At 40.3% G+C, this 19,276-nt stretch overlaps 1 protein-coding gene across 1 annotated transcript in view; it reads right to left on the bottom strand.

Moving 5' to 3' along the window:
* Positions 1 to 800: 800 nt before the first annotated feature.
* T265_06584 (hypothetical protein) overlaps positions 801 to 19,276 on the bottom strand; it is a gene marked incomplete at both ends in the record, with an annotated part of 71,637 nt that continues 53,161 nt past the window's right edge. Inside the window, 2 exons of the mRNA XM_009171887.1 lie at positions 801 to 966; positions 10,430 to 10,605. Of these exons, the coding sequence (XP_009170151.1) occupies positions 801 to 966; positions 10,430 to 10,605 (342 nt within the window). The remainder of the gene's footprint in view (positions 967 to 10,429; positions 10,606 to 19,276) is intronic.

Below are 19,276 nucleotides of genomic sequence, written 5' to 3'. Positions count from 1 at the left end.
ACTCTTGTTCTGATATATGCGTCTTCAGAGGACTTATTTCGCACACACGTATAAGACATTTGAATTCATCATCTATCGTGCTTCGATGTTTGAACCGTTAACACACCTTGTTGACTTGGCCTGGATACGCAACCAGTCTTCAGCAGTTTTTTTGCTCAATTTCACACAGTGATATCGAAGGCTTAACAAGGAACCCAGTTTATTAAATATTGACGATAAAACAGAAACGTTTCATTGAAAGTCAGCTCTCTCGACTGATTTGGCAATATAAAGTTCGTGAAACGTTCAAGTTCGGCAACTCCGATTACCCTGACCAGTTGTCTCGCTTTTCAGGAATCTCAGTTTTCCAGATCCAGTCCGAAAAAAACTGTATGCTTGCTGAAACGCGAATCGGAAGTAATCCATAAGACTAGATCGAACTGGAGGTCAGCAATCGCGTCGAACATTGTGCCCATCACTGGAACGAAAGGCTAAATAGTCTGACTTAGCGTCTTCTAAAATGAAAGCGATTCAGTCGGCATCTCGATTAGATTCAACTGCGCCAGCTCAAACTGTTGCCGCTGCACTTGTGCAAATAAAATTGCCATTATGAGCACCCGTCCGCCAGTGTTGCATCGTCGGTGGCCGTTTATGTGTTACGCCTGCAATGAAACCACAATGTGAAGACAGATACCCTGGACACGGCTGTAATGTCAGGGTAAAGCATACAGAGTTTCTGAGTAGATATATAGGATGACTACAGGGCCAGATATGGTCGTTCACTTGTTCATACTGTACAGCCGATCGCGCTGTTTCGGCCATCAGTAATTGGTGCCCCACTCAACTGGCTTTACGTTGCTGAGCTGTGTTTCATGAGCTTCGCCATCGCACGTGCTATCCTGATGGTGTGGTGGCAACAATGACTTTGGGAAGACGTCCTTCTCAGACGTCCTTCTCATATATGATATTTTATTGTCTGGTCGCGTCCTGACAACTATAGCAACTTGGAAAATCGCTGTCTTTGTGTGAAAGGCATACGGTCCAGTGCGACAACCATTAACGACATTGAGCGCTGGTGTTTGGGCGTAGTTCCAATCCCTAGACTGTCCCAAAACCCGGTTTACCTAACAAATGAATTACTTAGCTTGGAGCGGCTTTGTGCCGAAAAACGAAATGTTGTTCAGCAATACACCAGTTGATTATTTAGCTAATTCTCCTGGAACATAGCATTGCGTTTTGTGCGACAAAATCCCCAACGATCAGTCTTCAATCCTAAATCAAATAAGGTTAGTAACACATGAGATGTTTTATCATTCGACGGATTAAAATGTCTACGTCCTATGTAAACATGGGAGGGAGGTTGGAGATTACTCATAGAGTTCTGCAAATGTTGCAATACAAAAACATTGAAATTCCAGATTCGCGCACTTTGCGGGAAAGCATCTGAAGGGACATATAAGTGTATTGCTCTACGGAACAGTCCTGTGAAGTCTCGATTCGCATGAACCCTTTCATGACTAACTCCCGACCGTGAGCATGTGCACCGTGTGTGAGCCAATTCGCCAGTGTCTCACCGCTTTTAAAGAATAGTAACAATTTCACTGAGCTACTGGCCACACATCATTGGTGTTTGTGTTGTAGTACGTGGAAACTCGCTACCGATGTGACCTGATCGCTTTTAGGTAAGCTGCTGCACCATTAACTGAATTTGCCCCCCCCCAATGTCAGCACGGACAACAAATACTCAAAGTTGGGGCAAGAATTTATCCAATTACCAGTTTCATACGAGGTGTGCGCTTAAGATGTCACCGGGGTAAATCAGCTTGTAGTACCCATAACGCAGTGATTGTGTCAATTGAATCTCACCATCGTTCTAGCTAGTACAGTGTGTCGGCCTTCGAATACTGTCTGCTTGTGGCATTACCATACGCTCTATCATAATCACCACCATTACCATTATTTTCATGACATCAACATTCCTGTAAGATATACTGGCGCTTATCTGCCAGTATGCAGAATGAAAGCATATGCGAGTGGAAATGGAAGGGACGTTTGCAGAGCACCTTTTGTCATTAGTGGGCAACAAAACAAGGCGCTTCCATGCACAGCTGATCAGCATGTCAAATTAAGTCCGTCATGATAGTGATCAAACCCTCTGACATCAAACCGGCAAACAGTGGTAGACGGAACTTCGATAGGTATGCGCACCACTTCAGTGCGTATTCGCTGCAGCCAACTAACTCTCGCAACGCCATAGAAAGACCGGTTAACATTAGCTCAAAGCCGCCCAAGCATCCTCTGTTTTGGTTGAGCCAGACCTCACAAACATATAGTAAGACTCCTCTTGCGGTTACCTTTCATAGACCACTCTATAGCTTTATTGGTTTTTGTTTGTAACGCCCGAAATGAAGCAAGCTGACCAACGCCAATCGTGAATTGAATATTCGTGCAGTGACTCCAGTTTTCAGCATAAGGTCAACGGATACCAGAGATGATCAACAAATAATGGGGTCTATTCGGGAGTATCAGAAAATCCCAAATTGTACTTGAAATCTTGAATTAAAGCCTCCAAAAGGGAAGTTGCAAAATGCAGGAGGTCATCTTTGATGTACTGGCTAAGTTATTTGCGTGGCAAAACATTCTTGGAGTAAAAACACTACAAGTTCCGGTTAGGTGAATTTATCTTTCCTCAGTCTTGGTTTTGATATCTACATTTATTAGACTTCGAAGTGTGAGAAAACTAAACAAACAATAGAGAGGGGACATTCCTAAAGACCTGCACAAGCTATCTGGATTTATCCAGAGATTTAGATCCGCACCTAAACCTGGCCGGAGTAATGGGGATAAAGCGTGCGAAGAATGTTTAAAAAAGTCAACGGCATCTTTTTTTGGCCAACAATGTTTAGCACAGCGAGTATATCAACAGACTCATAGGTTCCTCTGAAGTTGAGAAAAGCCGCAAGTGCTGGTTAGAGGCATAAGGAACGTTGCTCAGACATTTGCTGTGATATTGTAAACGCAGACTCCGACAGGGCGGAGATAGTTTTAGTGTTCTGGGACTTGCGTTTTACGTTCCGAAATAACAGAAGTCATTAGGCGTGGAAAGGGGGAATGTGATTCACCTGCCTACGGAAGGCATTTAATCTTGCCTTGTTTATCCCGCGTACAGTTCCGAAAATACGGATGTTTACCTTTTCCGAAAATTTCCGGCGCACTCACACCGCCTTGCGCACAAATGGTCTACGGTGGAGCGCTATTCTAATAATTTGTCTAGCCGAATCGCGCTCCGAACCAAAAGGAATAGTGTGCAGCGGGATCTAATAGCATGCGCTTATAAATTCAAAAGCATCCGTTTGCGTGCTGTATTTTTTTCTGTGTATAACTGCAGACAACTAATAAATGGAGCCCATTAGTTCGACACGTGTGATTTTGAGGCAGAAAGTAGGACGGCACAGTGACGAATGTCTACGTAAACGCAGTCAGTTTTGGCTTGGAGACACAAAGCCATGCAAAACCTACGGTGACGGATGCAGAATTTTCTGGATCACTCAAATTTTCTAGCCTGTGGTGTCCAAATAGTCTGGGTGCTGTAATATTGGCAGCGAGTTTGAAAGCTGCAGCACACAACCGACGGAGTGTCTAGAGTGAACGTAGCAGTCCTTGTTGACCGATCTGCCTTAAAGTGCCCACCGTAGGGGCCAGAGAAAATCAGAAGAATGAGTTATCAACAGCAAGCGTGAAGCAATATATGTGAGCAGTAGCATGCACCATATCAACTTCGTGGCTTTCTGACCTGGTAGTGTATGCATCTGGAATTTAGAAAAGAGTAACTGTTGCTTGTAACAGGTTAACAGGTTGGCAGCTAGTGGATAAAAATAAAGAAAGATATCAGGGGCCAGTTGTAATACATATTCGCCCAACCACCGTGTGGTGTGCAGCGAGTAAGAAGACCTGGCCCACTTCACCTCATGATGGCTCATGTGGTATTAGGCTTTCTCATCCGTGCGAGTCATGATTTTCCGTGGGCTTAGCCAAAGTCACGGAGGCCAAATGTGGACCAGAGTGGGATTGAGCTGTGTGGGAGTAGTAGGCATGAGGGACTCAGAGCAGCGAAAATTGTGAAGAACAGGTTGTCTATTCAGGAAAACCGACCGGAGGTGCGTTTAGCGAGACACAACTATGATGGAGATGTAACTTTTCCAGCTGCCATTTTAGCAGTACGAAATGTTACTTCAGCAAAGTTCTGTATGGTAGGCGTGACAGACAAAGCGCAAACAATATATGCTAAACACTCCAGCAGTTTAATGGGGCCTTAGGTAAAACACTCAAGCAGTGTCAGCCCACAAAAGAGGTTATCATGGTGCAAAAAATGACCCACATCAACAAAACGTTTAAGTTAGCTACGACCAGTTTTGTAACCAGTAACACATCCAATGCTAACTTGCTAAGATTCCAGGCTATAACAGCATTTTCTGCCAAACACGTTGCAAACTATTCTTCACGGGGTAATAAGTTCGCGCATCGTTCAGCAAGTATTTTGTTGCCGGAGATCAGCATAGTATTCATCGGTCGTTTTTATGAAGATCAAGGCAGCATTTTGAGGTCAGCACAGAAGAGTTGGAGTTTGAAGCAACATAACCACATTAGGAATAGCACTTAAGTTTTGCCGTTCCACACTAAGCACAGAACAGGGTGCCACATGTTGAAGGGGCAGGGTAATCTTAGGCTGGTCTAGTTGGGAGGGAATTTTTTGCCATTGGTGACCTTTGCATATCCTGTTAGATCCTGGTTATAGTATGCGTGAGTCACACAGAATTCGTCTCTTCATAAGTAACTCACTGGAATACGTTTACTATTAAGTTTTTTACAAGCCATTTTGATGAGTTTCAAACTATGTTATCTCCAGAATGAGTCCACACAATGATCATCCGACTGTCATATTTTCGAGGTCAAAACGTGCATATTTCCCTACCCTCTAGCATCAAAGCATGATATACTGTCCGAAGGCGTTTGGTCATGAGTTGTCGAAGACATTTCAGGAAACTCTTTATTGGTCTACCCTATGAAAATTTACTGTGATTTACCGAGCATCTTACCAGGTGAAACATCAAGCAGCCTTCATGCAGCACGTTTAATTGATAAATATCGTACACGAGAGGTTCGGTTGGGACTCCCGCGGAATCACGTTTGATATGCAAATGAATGTATTTGTCGAAAGCTTTAGGTTCTTCAGAAGTTAATCGCATCATCCTCATTTTTACATTCAATTTCATCTGAAATCACATACGGTGAACATATGGTGAACATCACAACTGTATAACCCCTTATAACATGTAGAATATCTGTGTAGCGAAGATGGCTGTGAAACTTCTTATTAGTTACACATTGTGCGTAATGAGCTGCCTTGCACTGAGGTCAGGAACACAAATGCTTCGAAAGTGGGCTGGTAAAATTTGCCATACCTTGAAGCGATATGCTCTGGTTATTTGCTTGCAACCTGCATTAGTATTTAAATGGTTTGAATGCCGGGGAAGTAAAATGTTCGTATGATTGTTCCAATGCTGTTTTATCGGAAAACCTTTTCTGCAATCGAGTCTCCATTTATTCATTCTTGTCAACTCAAAAACTAAAGAGTTGTAAATGAAGTAGACTGGAATGAACAAAACGTGAAATAAAATTTACAGGTTAGAAAAGGTCCTGGAAATTTGTTTTTTTCTGTTGTGTAATAGCCAAATTCTTACGCCGTTCCCAGAGCATATTGAAGCGAAAAATTCTGGCTTGAGATTTTGTTTCATTCTTCCGAGGAGAATTGCTCACATAGCTGAACTCAAAGCTTGCTCCTCAGTGATATATGCCTAAGTTGTGGCACACTGGTTGACGCAAACAATTTTCTGATGACTACAATTGACGCAAATGTTTGCGTGAGTCCCGTGATTCTTGGTTGAATTAAGGACTCTCATTGACTTGAAGTAAGGAGGCGTACGGTGTTTTTCTAACCACGGCGCATGTGAGCGCGTGGCGTAAAATCAAAATTTATCGACCCAAAATGTCCTTTCATGCGCAATAATAAACTAGACAACAAAGCTCACACAATGTGTTCAGAAATTATAACCTTTCGAGAAACCGCGATCGGACTATTTTCAGTAAATACAAAATGCCTGATGGTCCGCCACTCCTGAATTCTCCGGACACACCCAGTTCCGCCACAAACTGTACGCTGTTGATATCATCGTAATGTGTAAGAAGCTCGAATCTTAACTGATGCACATGTCAATGAAATAATTCAATCTCCCCCATTTTTCATTCCTGTTCTTATATATCGGCGGGTTCTAGCTGTTGTCGCAAGATGCAACCATTAATACCATTCGGAAACTGTTTTAAAGACAATGTGCTCGACAGCAAATAGGGATACGTGGTCTCTGGAAAGGTCAATTTTTTGTCAAACTAAAGGTCATATTTAGCTATCAACATTTTTCACGACGTGATAGACAACGCATGCACCACCAAGTAGATCTGAACCGCAAAAATCTGTATCTCCTGGCCTCCAGATATAAGTTTGCCAAGTTTAAATGACTACCAGGAAACATTACCTGTCGATGCGTTTTACGCTATAATTGACAAGTAAAGAAACAAAATTGGTGTGGAGTTGCTTCTAAAATATATTCAGTAAATTTCAAAGTTGTGGGAGGAAAATGCCTCTCTTCTCATATGCTCATACTGTGATGATGATTTTGGGTTCCATGGACGCCGATAGCTACGCATGACAACATCCAGTAATCACGGTTTTAAGCAAAGGAAGCGTATCTTCGCAAAACCATGGTGAGATGTGAATTACACTTGTAGATTGGAAATTATATCAGAACTCCAAAAAGACGTCTGCTTTTTAAAACTCTATCAGCGCTCAAAGTATATTATTTTGTATAGACTTCATACAGTATTCATTCGTTTGCTGACAAAACGCCGACACCCTTCTTGGGATGGTCAGCTTGGTGCATATCCGAAATTCCGCTAGGCGCATGTTTTGTTTCAGCAAGCATTGAAAGTTGACAAAAAGCCACCTAAATGAGAAATTCTGCTGGCTTCCAAGTGAGTTTCTCGACAAAACCTATTTGGAATGCAATCAAGTGTGTTTCGCCATGTGATTGTTTCAAAAATAAGGGTACCACGAAGTCATATCTCAATGGATAATTAGACGCAGAGTGGAATGAAATCGGTTGTGATCACGAAGACCGATAAAAAACTGTGATTGTGAATTTTTATAAGTCTGATGAGGAACACACTTCCGCGAATTCGAGAGAAAGAGTATTCCACGCTCACTTTATTAGCTGTACTGTGCTCTGAGAAAATTAAATACTGACAAACGAATACTGGAACAACAAATGAGAAATTCCCACAGCTTCCGTGTTTTTAGTTACTGCAGCGTTATTACTCCAATGACAACAACGTACTTGTAACAGTTTGTCCGTCCGCGTTCTGTTTCTGAATATAACACGCGTCTCATATTCAGGAACGTATTTAAAACAATTTGCAAACCAAGAAATATTTGTTTTATTTTTATTGAGAAGATTAATTTGATAGGGGTGGCAGCACACGTTTTTAGTTGCTTTTGGTTTTTCTTGTAGTTTTTTTTCCCCAAAAAAGCACAAGCTTTTCTGCCTTGTATAAAAAAGTAAACCATTCCGTAGTTACTGAATACTGTTTGAGTTTGAGTCTTGTGTTTGTGGTTATCTCTGTCCGCTGCGTTCGTCTGTTATGCTTTTACACACTTTGTATCAAGATGGAGAACTTTGCAGTCTGTGCATAATTATTTCAAGTTGTACTTGCATTGAATAATCAAAATAACACAGACGTTATGTCATTCGAGCCAACAGAACATTGAACAGATGGCAGTTAGCATGCCAAGAGGAAATTCAGGGTCACTATTAACAGATTCCACTTTATAGGAATCGCAACGTATTTCATCGGATAATAACCAGTTCCAGAAAATCCGCGAATCGGGGCACAGTAAGGGGTTTGTCCGGCAAGGTGTCAAATACCCATAATTGGAGATTGTCATTTGCTTATCAAGGGGAAAAAGCCCGTCTTCTAGCCACAAATTTATGCACAAAGTCAAAGATGCGGGCAGAACGCATCATCTTCCGCACATAGCTGTTCGTAATATGGGCTTAGTTTTGGCTAATGTCCCAAGATTCACACGCTTTACGTTGCTGCATATGCCGGATTTTAATATGTGCGCTAGTTACTGTAGAAGAAATGTACCGAACAAGGAGCCAGGTGCAATGTCTGGTTGCACAATTGGTCTGAAGAAATTCGACGGAGAATGTGGAGAAGGGAGATATTTACGCTTATCCCCAAACTCTGTAAACGTCTTGCAACGCGCGTGCCTAACATAAAATCTGCTTATTCACGACCCACCAGAGAATTTGCTGTTTTCTTCGTTTTTCCTGCAGCCATAGGATGCTGTATAGCCGATAAGTTTCAGGTCAGGATTTGGTATGGTTCACCGGACACAGTGATAATTTCAAAATAGTTCATAGAAATGTGCTTTCGGTGAATTCGAAAAATGGATCATTATTTCTTGCGGATAGTTTTCGTGATTAAATTTTGAAGCACGTTTTCGTCCCCAGCAGATCTACGTGTTTCTACGAACTTAATTCTACAGCATCTACTCTCATTTTCATCCCGGAGCGCTCAAATAAAATTCAACCAAATCTCTCGTTTAAGGCATCCCTTACCAAAAAGCAGCGCAAAAAGACCGCCTTATATTTTGCTTCTTCTTTAGCTGGGATTCAATTCATTCTCCTTTGAAAACCAAAGCAGGATGCGAATAAGTACAGTGGGTACCCGCAAAACACAAAGTTGACGTAAGCACTGAAAATGCGATTACCTGATGTCATCTGGTGAGAAATCTCGTTTGTTAGTCAGGTTGGCACTGTGAACACTGATGGGAAGTTTACATAGATTTCTGGTCAGTTAAGGTTCCGGTTTTTCCAGTTCGATTTACGTGAAGATTATTCTTGACTGTCGGTTGAACTTTTTGCCCGATTTGTAGAGAAGTTAGTGCTAAAATAGTTGTTCACTGGATAGAATTCGGTCCATTGTTCAGGTGAACTTTTATACCACCACACTTTTACTGATGATTCTACGCAAACCGACACCACCAAACTATTGCGTGTCAACTAGGTTTATCAAAGTCATCTCTCTACAAAAACGCTGGTTCCACATCTAATTTATTACATTATATTCGATTCCTTTTAATTATATTATTTTGTATTATGTTAATTTATGCTACACAATACTGTATTACGTTTTATTATATGTTATGTTATGTTACATAACAACACCGCATAGTGCATAATATTATGTTGTAATACAGTAAAATATATTGCGTTACGTTAAACGACAATACAATACAGTATAATATATTTATTTTAGATTTTATGGTATAATATATCATATCGTATATTATATTACATTATTATATTCTTATAGTATATTATTATACTTTTATATTACGCATATACATATAATAATGTGGTATAACTTATTTCATTGTTTAATGCATATACATATATATACTATCTTACATTATATCATTTCACGATAAATTACATTATATCATTTTATATTATTTCGTATTGTCATGCCATATCATTGTCATGCTGTTATGTCTGATGATTTCCACCGTCATTCTCTATATATTGGAGCCGGCATTGTTCCCAGATGCCACCTAAACAAGCTCACTGCATATGCAACTTTACGGAGTCGATTAGTAATCTTCCTTTAAGTCGCTGTTTAGAAGATGTTTCCTGCGCAAAGGGACCTAACACGACCAAAGATAAACGCGACAGTACTGACGCCCAGGTGCTAATGAGCATAAAACGGTGTCTGCGTGTGATATTTTCTAACAGAACATAGGTTTATTTTTTAGCAATACTGTGTCGTTCAGTGCAGGGAATCCAGTGAGCTCGAGGTGGACTCTATCGTTATGCTTAACTTGATATGAGGATTCCAAATACAGTAAAGTCATGGCTTGTGCTGATTTGCTTTCGTTGGTTACAGCAAATAGGTCATATTTTAGCGCTAGAAAATTTTCAGTGGACATAGATGACCAGCCAAAACCTTCTGTTTGGCATCCTCCATATTGATCTAAGCCGAAACAGTTGCTATTTTAAATCTCATTGTAGAATCCTGATCTTGTGAGTTAAGTGATTTTTCCAAACAAGCTGGTCAGTAATAAAGTGCACACTTACAAGTTCATAAATTTTATCCACCGATTGTCGTGTTCATTCCTTAAGTGTTGTGTCTCCCAGTAACAAACTCGTTCGTCACCTTCGAAAAATCTTCCCCGGGGATATTTTTGTACATTGAAACGACTTCAAAAATTGGAAGGACTTTGTGCACCTCTAAAGCAAATCCTGCGACCTTACTGACAAAATCGTACTTTTACTTAATGCTTGGATTCCCCGTAAGTGGTTCCATAAGACCAGCTACGAATCTAGTCAGCTGAAGTGGTGGCAAGCCTGAACCATCGATTATAGGTCTTATCGCAAATTCTGCCTTGAAATCGTGCAGAGTGATGTTTGAATCGTTGGTTTTAGGAACAACCGGTAGCATATATTTGGACTTAAATTATTGTGAGAATTATGTTTCGTACGTATATTGGCATAACCAGACGAACTAGAAATCCAGAATTCAGCGAAGCGTAACAACCAGCACGTATGTATTCGAATTGGCGAATATGTACAGCATATGGAAAATTAAAACAAGAGAATAATGAATAGAGCAATGAGTAGAGTGTCAGTCATGTTCATCACAATTATTCATGATGGATCTCAAATATCTAGTAACTTCGATTCACTCTTGTTTATCATTGAATTGATAGTGCCATCGGTAATTTGTCTGTCTAGCGTTTCGCTCAACCAAGGTTGCTGTTTGAATTTATGGTATAACGTAAGGTTGGAACTCATTTTCCACAAAGTTCTTCGTTCAAACAGATAACCAAAATACTACGTTTTCAGTAATAACCCGGTCCGATTTCTCACGAACCTCTTGTTTTCACGGATAACAAGATTGCGGCAGCGGGTATGTGGTCGCTTCTAGGGATACGAGCTTTCATGTCTGCACTCAGATAAACAAACTAACCTACAAACGAACAAATACAGGTTTACTCAAAACCGCTTTTACCATACTTTCCATCTGTTGGTGCAGTCTAATTAAAATAATCATTCCTGATACGGTATTAAAACCCGGCACATGGAATGAAATCGGTTGTTATATTAACAACCCTTTGGCTGGAGTATCCACAAGATAAATGTATGTGCATATGCCTGAATTCTTTTCACTTAATAGCAAAACGTCTCCTGATAAATACTGAGATAGCTTGCGTCTTTATCCAGGTCGTAAGAACGACACAATTTGAAATTTGATTACACTGAAATCTTATTGCATTTGTAGGGACCACTGTCGAAAAATTCGTAGCACAAACGGATGGGCCACCTCTTGATATTGTTTTGGCAACTTTAAACGTAAACTTACAAACGGCAGTAGAAAAAGCCTTGCATTTCAAGGCGCTAAAACTAAGCACTTTAGTTTGCTTAGATATACACAGCTACATTTTAAGCACATATTCCATGTTGAGACTCAGGAGTAAATGCCTGAAAATCGCTCTAATGTTTTCACGTGTAAAAGCTATTTTTCGCTGTTCGTCAAATCAAGGGGCTCATTATTTGCTAACCACTTATAACACGTGTTATTACCAAGCTGTCGCTGAAATTTCCCGAATTGTAGTAGTGTCAGAACAAAAATTGGGCCATTCATGTTATGGGGGAGTTGAGTCAAATTGGTGCAGAATGGTTGCATTCGCGTACCAAAATGTCCAGCTTGCCCAAACAGTGTTTATGCAAACTGTGTGATACCATAAAAAACATGTGATGCCAGCGTTATTCGGGCAACACTGTTAAATGCCTAAATCTCACTGGCCAAAATATCATGTTGGTGTTTAGATACCTGAGTAGTGTGGGTTTGGAGTAAGCGCGGTCAACAAAATCTAACCGTATACACTTAAGGGGTCTTCATCGAGATTACTAATGTTTAACCTCCTTATACTAGTTAAGTTTACCATTTTTTTAGATAGTACCCAGCTGCGCAAAATAATCAAACCAACAATCAGTTTTCGGTGGAGTTTCATATGTGTTGGACGATGCATCTGATCCCGCATTTACCTGCCAACGAAGTCAAATAAGATAGACCGCCATGTATGCAAATTCACTGCACAAACCTTCAAAGGAACGTCACGGAAATGGGTGCGTGTCCGGCGCTGTTGAGCTCCTAAGTGTGGTGGTGACATGCAAATGGGTGTCAATAATCAGCGCCACGATATTAAGGTTATGATGGTCAAATGGCAGTAAGATCCGTTGAGCTTTAATTTGCTGCAGATTCTGGCCGCATTTTGTGAGATTTTTGCCGACGCTTATAAACATTATTTACAGACCGCATAGCTGATGAACAATTCGGAATGGTGGACACCGCTTTCAAGCGTTATGACGCCAATCAAGTTAGCAGCAAAAATGTGACGTCCGGTGAGTAAGAAATTTTATGGGAAAACTCTCGCATAATTTGACTCGTGCTTACAAGTTTAATACACTTCTCAAGAAAACCTGCAATGGACGTCCTCAAAAGGGTATATAAGTTTATCCTCACTGTTAGGCAAAATTCACCTTATTCTTTAGCCGGAGCTTTCTCACCGCCAGCACTGTACAACCACAAAATGCGTCCACTCAATTAAGGTAGACTTCGAGCCAATCTGTTGAAACGTGTGCCGTATAATATACGAAAACACCAGGAGAAAACAAGAGCCAGCCTAACAACCGCGTGTACACGCTAGGTCGTTTAAGATTTAGAAGTGCCAAGCAAAACTGTATTCGAGCGTGCGCTGGGGATCACCTCGTTATAATTCGACGTATTTATTCTCTTTATATATAGTGTGGTTCTTTAATCGCTTGCTAAAATTAGCAACAAGGGGATTTGGGCGTTGTGTTACCGATCAAATTGCGATTCAGACGAAATATTGTTGTTTCATAATTTCAAACGATGCTACAATCGCATGCTAACGATTTTAAATTTGTGTGACAACTTTTGTTCCATTTTACAAAGTGAGTTGAATAGTGTACCGCTGCAATTGTTGGGCTGATAATATTTCAGTGAGTGAGTCGCAAATCATTGTGTCGGTCGAACTGCATTTTTCAATAATCAGCAGCGTGTATTCAGAAGCCCGAAAAACCTTTTAAATTTACAGTGAATGTGTAGAACACAATGGAGTGAATATGAGTGTTCTTACGATTTCTCCAGGTCAGCATACAAGCAACATATTGGTAAATCAATTTTGTGGGTAAAGTGTGAGAAGTAATCTAGCTAGCCGACGATCAGGTTGGTGGACTTTGGAAGAAATATTATACACAAATATATATACGATATACACATAATGGGGCTGTGTTTGTCGCAAATAAACAATTTTCTGTAAGTCATCAAATCAATGCAAAGGAAGGCACCAAGGTCGAGGAGATAATTCCAACTATAGCGCACTACAGAATTTGCCGTTCATTCCAGATTTAGTTGTTTCATTGTTGGGGAGCCGGGTTTTGGCCATCACCATCTCAATGAGGAAGAGGTCCAAATGGTTAAACTTAGCTACGGGCTTGCGTTCTTCAGCTGCCGAACTAACACATGCCATTGGTGGCACTCAGTGCAAACTGGGAGGGACAAGCATAAACACAACATTATTGTGTGAAGCTCCTGGATACGTTCATGGCTTCTGCTGGAATTACCTACTTAGCAGCCGAATAAATTATCAAACAGAGGATTTACGTAAATACTTGGCGGTTAACTGATGCAAGCCTCCACGGCAATCAACTCAGCTGGGAAATGTAGAATGCAATCTTCCAGCCTACTTTCAGATGCTCAATGCTATGACCACAGATGTGTAAACCACAGAGGGCCAGCATTACAAGTGATAACAGTTACATGTGTTCAAACAACTGCATTTTCGTACCCAACTCACTAGCAATGGCACAAAGTGAAGAAATGATCGTCCGACAGTTACTCAGATGAAACGAATGCACAATTTTTTTCTCATATTCAATGAGAAGAATGCGGCTCTTCTAGCCAGCCTACAGGAGAAAATTTAAGCAAATAAAAATTGGGTGTTTCTGCACCGACAGAAACAACTGAAACGAGTTTCCAATTTAAATGCGATGGATCTCCCAGTTTGTGAACTGTGAAAGCAGATTTTTCGTAGTTTGAGCTCTACAAAAGACAAAACTTTTCATCGCCAGCAGTCGGAGAAACAAGGTTCAGACCAGTCTACTCCCATTGGTGGCGTCGTTGGCATTAAGTTTGTCTATCAAAACGAATGCATGGGCTGATCATAAGATTTTCGCCGACATTATCCACAGTTCTGGCGAACGCACTACCTTTTTCCCTATAGCTAACCTGCTAATACACCGGCTTTCCTCCAGTCTTCTATTCTATGAGTTGTTCCAATTCTCCACCTGACTTGACAAGGATAAACTTTCTCTGTGTAGAAAATTGATTGCTCAGAAACAATGTGTTGAACTTCGAGGTTTCATTAGTACCATCATCCTAAAGATCACCATCAGATTTACGGCAACTTTTTAAATTCCGTCGCTCTGACATTTACCACAACACTGCGTAGGTGGATGTTCTGGTGTACGTCGTACTAACCACCAACGATAGACGATGTAGTTCCCCCGGCCACTCAAGATATGGATACGATATTATGACAAGTACGTAATAAATCTGCTAAATATAACTCGCAGTTGTACGCAAATTCTCTACAGACAAGTCCTCGAGCAGTAAATGAAATATGTTTTGAAAGAAACTTTAGGCATTTCGTATCCCCACTTGACAAATGCGGCACACAGCAAAGTGATCAATGATCTTGTCTCGTGAACATTTCACCATAAAATAATGTGAATGAAACACGAAACAGCACGTGGGTCAAAGCTGTACCAATTTTACCTTGTGCAGAGTGCCGTAATAGATGTTGGACTGGTACACATACCAATGGAACCCAAGGGACCGCTGACTGGAGCACGTAAACGTACCGGATGAAGGATAATTCCCCTATCATTTCATGGCACAAAATGGATTATTTGTCAAATGTAAATAATAAAAAGTTCGCCTTTCAATTATCTCTCACTTTCAACTCTTGTTATAATTCTAGAATAGCTGTAATTCAGCTGATATCTACTTTAGTGAAATTGACAAAGTGCTATCGAACTTGCCCATGCACCAAGCATCCACAAATGCCAGTTGTGTTGTTTATCTCATCCTTCACTCTTTGACAAGAAATGGCCTTTGGAAGTGAGCAGAATATGTCACATTGTTGAGAATGATGACCAACGTTAACATCAGCTGAGTTGGACTGAATTTTTGCAGTAAAACAATATGGGATTATTATTCACTACTTTTATAACATTTCAAGCAAAACCTTGCGGAAATATGAAGCTAAAATATCTAATGAATCAATATTTTTAGTTATTCTGACCTGTGTTTTGTGAAAAAGTAAACCCGACAACATTTTCGGCAGTGCGTAGCACAAATGAGCTTTGTACCAAAAGGTTCCGCAGCTTTGTACACTGGGAAACAGTATGGAAGGGAAAGACGGGTTATAATTCGACAACCCAGGTGAAAATCAGTATTAAGATTCGTGGCCACCAAACGTGCATTCAGCCTAATAAAAGTACTGAAGGTCCCATTGATCCCACCCAAGTACCACAAACCTTGTGGACCCAACGGGCATCTTAGATAGGCAAACGAAGCCGGAATAGTGACATCAAGGTTATGGGAGTAATCAACTGATCGTTGGGGTGATCGGAAACTAAATGCCACACAGTGTTGCTGGTTGTTGTGGCATGGGCATTATAAATATGCAGTATAAGTGTCCCACCGTTGGGCGGAAAGAACATCGATCATCATCGTGATATTTTTAGGTGTGTTGGCTTAAAGTACACGTGTAGAAACGCGCACATTATGAGCGCGTAATTAGGACTGGTTTGATTGAATTTGCGTTTGAAGTGGCATACAGTGAGTGATCAATGGATATAAAAAATGGAAGAAAGTACCAAATTCGCACAAACCATATACTGGTGAAGGTAGTATTGACAAAGTTTCATTCAGGTCTAGGTGCATTTATATTTTGGTTTCCCAGCCATTATAATGAATTGAACATTAGATGAAGCTGTCGCTGAGTGAGTTGTCGTCCCATTACTGAAGTTTAAGACATTTCATTCGAGAAAATCTGAACTAAGTTTCTTGAAAGCAGCTATCCTTAAAACGTGAATATTGCAGATGCTATTGTAAAGACCTAACCAATCCCAGGCAACCGACCGTAATAATCTTCTTCTGGCTATTCATGTGTATCCAAGCTCATGTTAACCTGAGATCCAGTCTACTGTGCAAATACATAAGTTAATGTCGCTTGATTTCTTATTGCTTATATTCACTTTGTCGCAAATAGCCGAGGCGGAACCTCTGACATAAATGGCCCGCTTAAAAATTTAGGCTTTCTTGCGAACACAACTATGCTTTATTTCGCGAAGCATTTCGGCATTTTAACAGATTAAGTAGACTGAAATAGTCAGCAAATCAAATTTATTACCTACTATTAAGTTTTTACACCATTCGCTCTCTTATTATCCCATGATTTCTGAATAGTTGATCTTCGACCCCGTCAGGATCGTTAAATCGTCATGAGTTTTCGAAGCAGAGAAATGTTAACAAAACAAGCAAGGGCGCCACAACTTGAATGAAATCACTGATAGATATCTGCGATACCAGATATACATGCGTCTGTTGTAGCAAAATAGCATAACTGACGGTGCCCATTGATTACGTAACCGTGTCGTGCGTTTGTGGAATACCGCAAATTTAGTCAATCGTACAGAAGTTTATTCAGCAATGTGAATACTGGCTCCGATTAATCATGTATGTGGTAGTATGGGTATACACAACGCTGTAGCTTGTGCGCACATCGTGTCAGCTTTGTTGTCCAGTTTATTATTGCGCACGAAAGGATGTTTTGGGTCCATAAATTTTGATTTTATGCCATGCGCCTACATGTTTCTTGGTTAGAAAAACACGATACGCCTCCTTGCTTCAAGTCAGTGAGAGTCCTTAATTCAACTAAGAATCACGGGACTCACGTAAACACTTGCGTCAATTGTAGTCATCAGAAAATTGTTTGCGTCAACCGGTGTGCTCCAACTTAGGCATATATCACTGAGGAGCCAAGTTTGAGTTGAGCTATGTAAGCATTTCCCGTCGGAAGAATAAAACAAAATCTCATGTTAGAAGTTTTCGCTTCGATTTGCACGAAATGCACGAAATTAAACCCGAGGTGATTATAAAAATTATGGATGTTTGTAAATGCAACGTAAACAAGGGATTACTTTGATTTCGGCCGTTTGGTTTCTAACTGATTTGCAAACGTCTACTCTTCCTCCTCTCGTGATTTCGATTAGGCAGACTGTCAAAACATTTGATTAATAACGCCATTGACTGATAATGTATTACCTTATTCGGGCTAAATTGGTTGACTGGTGTTGCGTTATGGCCTTTCCTAATGATAATTTTATCGTTATATTGTGTATCACTCATATCTTATAGTTACCGTTTTTAAACCAGCTTTTTGGATGATGACTTACCACTTGTCATCGTACCTTTGATTATTTGATATTGCGGCTCATTTCCGATGACCTGAATTTATTTTGACCCGATTGTCTCAGAAAAGTTGCTGCTTGATTACAGCTGCACGCTTCGCTCCGACCGACTTGTGCTTTGTGTCCAGACGTCTTTTCGTGTTAGTTCCATTGTCTTCCTTCCTTCATTTCTAGTAAAGCTAAGGGTTTGAGGTAAATAGATCTCTTTCTCCCTTAGGGTTTGGACACATCGTTTGTCTCATTGCTCGTCCACAAAGCACTATTCACGCCCTACTTAGATTTCGCTAATGGATGTTCAGTTATTTTTCATGGACTGGTATTCTGACGATAATTCCGGTCTTCATGTTGAGAAATGAGCTTTGGTTTTTCGTCTCCTAATACATTGCAAGCATATTTTGGTGATGGGGTGTAGGTAAAAGTTACGTTGGACCGAATTGTTTTTCTGTTTAGAATAATTTGCACGAAAGTTAGAATAAACTGCAACTGTTGCTAGAATATTATCCAAAAATGATTTCATTTTGGCTATTGAAGTCACCAGGAAACGTATGGAATACTTTCCACACATAGTTTGCACTTTCCAGATCTTGCGCAACATACTGACCATTGACAAACAAGTATTTCTGTTTCTCTATTGTGAACTTGACAAGTTCGTTTTATCTCTTTTCATGCCGTATCGTCCTGAATGTGCGGATGCTATCTTTATCCTTTTTTGGGATAAACGTCTTGATCGGCTTTCACGTCTTCAGAAGGGCATCATCTTGGTCGGTTTGCATCACATAACAAGCAAAGCAATACAAACAAATTCATATTTCTACTTAAAATCCAAATCATTCACGCTTAGCGATAAACTTCATACCTAAAGACTGCGTGTTAAAAACTATGCGTTCCGATGCATTTGTCTACGGCTGTAGTTAGGTGTAATTAGTCTCATTAGAACTTAAAACTTTTTTTAAAGTCGTCCACGGTAGATGTAAACGTATTTCTAAAGTAACGAGTTGCTTTTTGTTAAACCAGTTAGCATATTTGTGGGTATTTTGTCTTACCGGTAAACGAGTTTGTAAATGGAGAATTGCTGGCTGTGATGTTTGGTTATCATTTGAAAGAATTCTGGAAATCCGAGAATCGGTAAGGCGGAAACGTTCCCTGCTCATCTTGTAGAACTGTTTATGGGATATTGCTGGAGATCTCTATACGATCTGTGTACAACATTCATTCTAAGGTAAAAAAATGACTTGGTGAATTTATACTTGATCTTGAAGATCACTTTTTCGCACCATAATCTGCGAGAAATGAAATAAACACTCCAAATATAGAAGGCACGCATTTCTTTTCAAAGAAACCATCTCAGATCTTACCATGAGTCACGGCGTTACAAGACTTTTTTCGTTGGTTATCTGCTAATCTTTCCCTCATTGACGAATACCATATCAGATCAACGCTTTTTGGCCGGTAATTTTCTTAATCAGACTGAACACGTAGAAATCGTTATCCGTCATTAAAAAATCTTGTGTTAACCATTGTTTACACGATTAGAGTGTTTGTTGCCAAAAACACTC

Source organism: Opisthorchis viverrini (assembly GCF_000715545.1).
Source record: "Opisthorchis viverrini unplaced genomic scaffold opera_v5_138, whole genome shotgun sequence".
NCBI classification, from domain to species: Eukaryota; Metazoa; Platyhelminthes; class Trematoda; order Opisthorchiida; family Opisthorchiidae; genus Opisthorchis; species Opisthorchis viverrini.
Note: the sequence above shows the minus strand (reverse complement) of the source record. Positions and strands in the feature narration are given on the sequence as shown.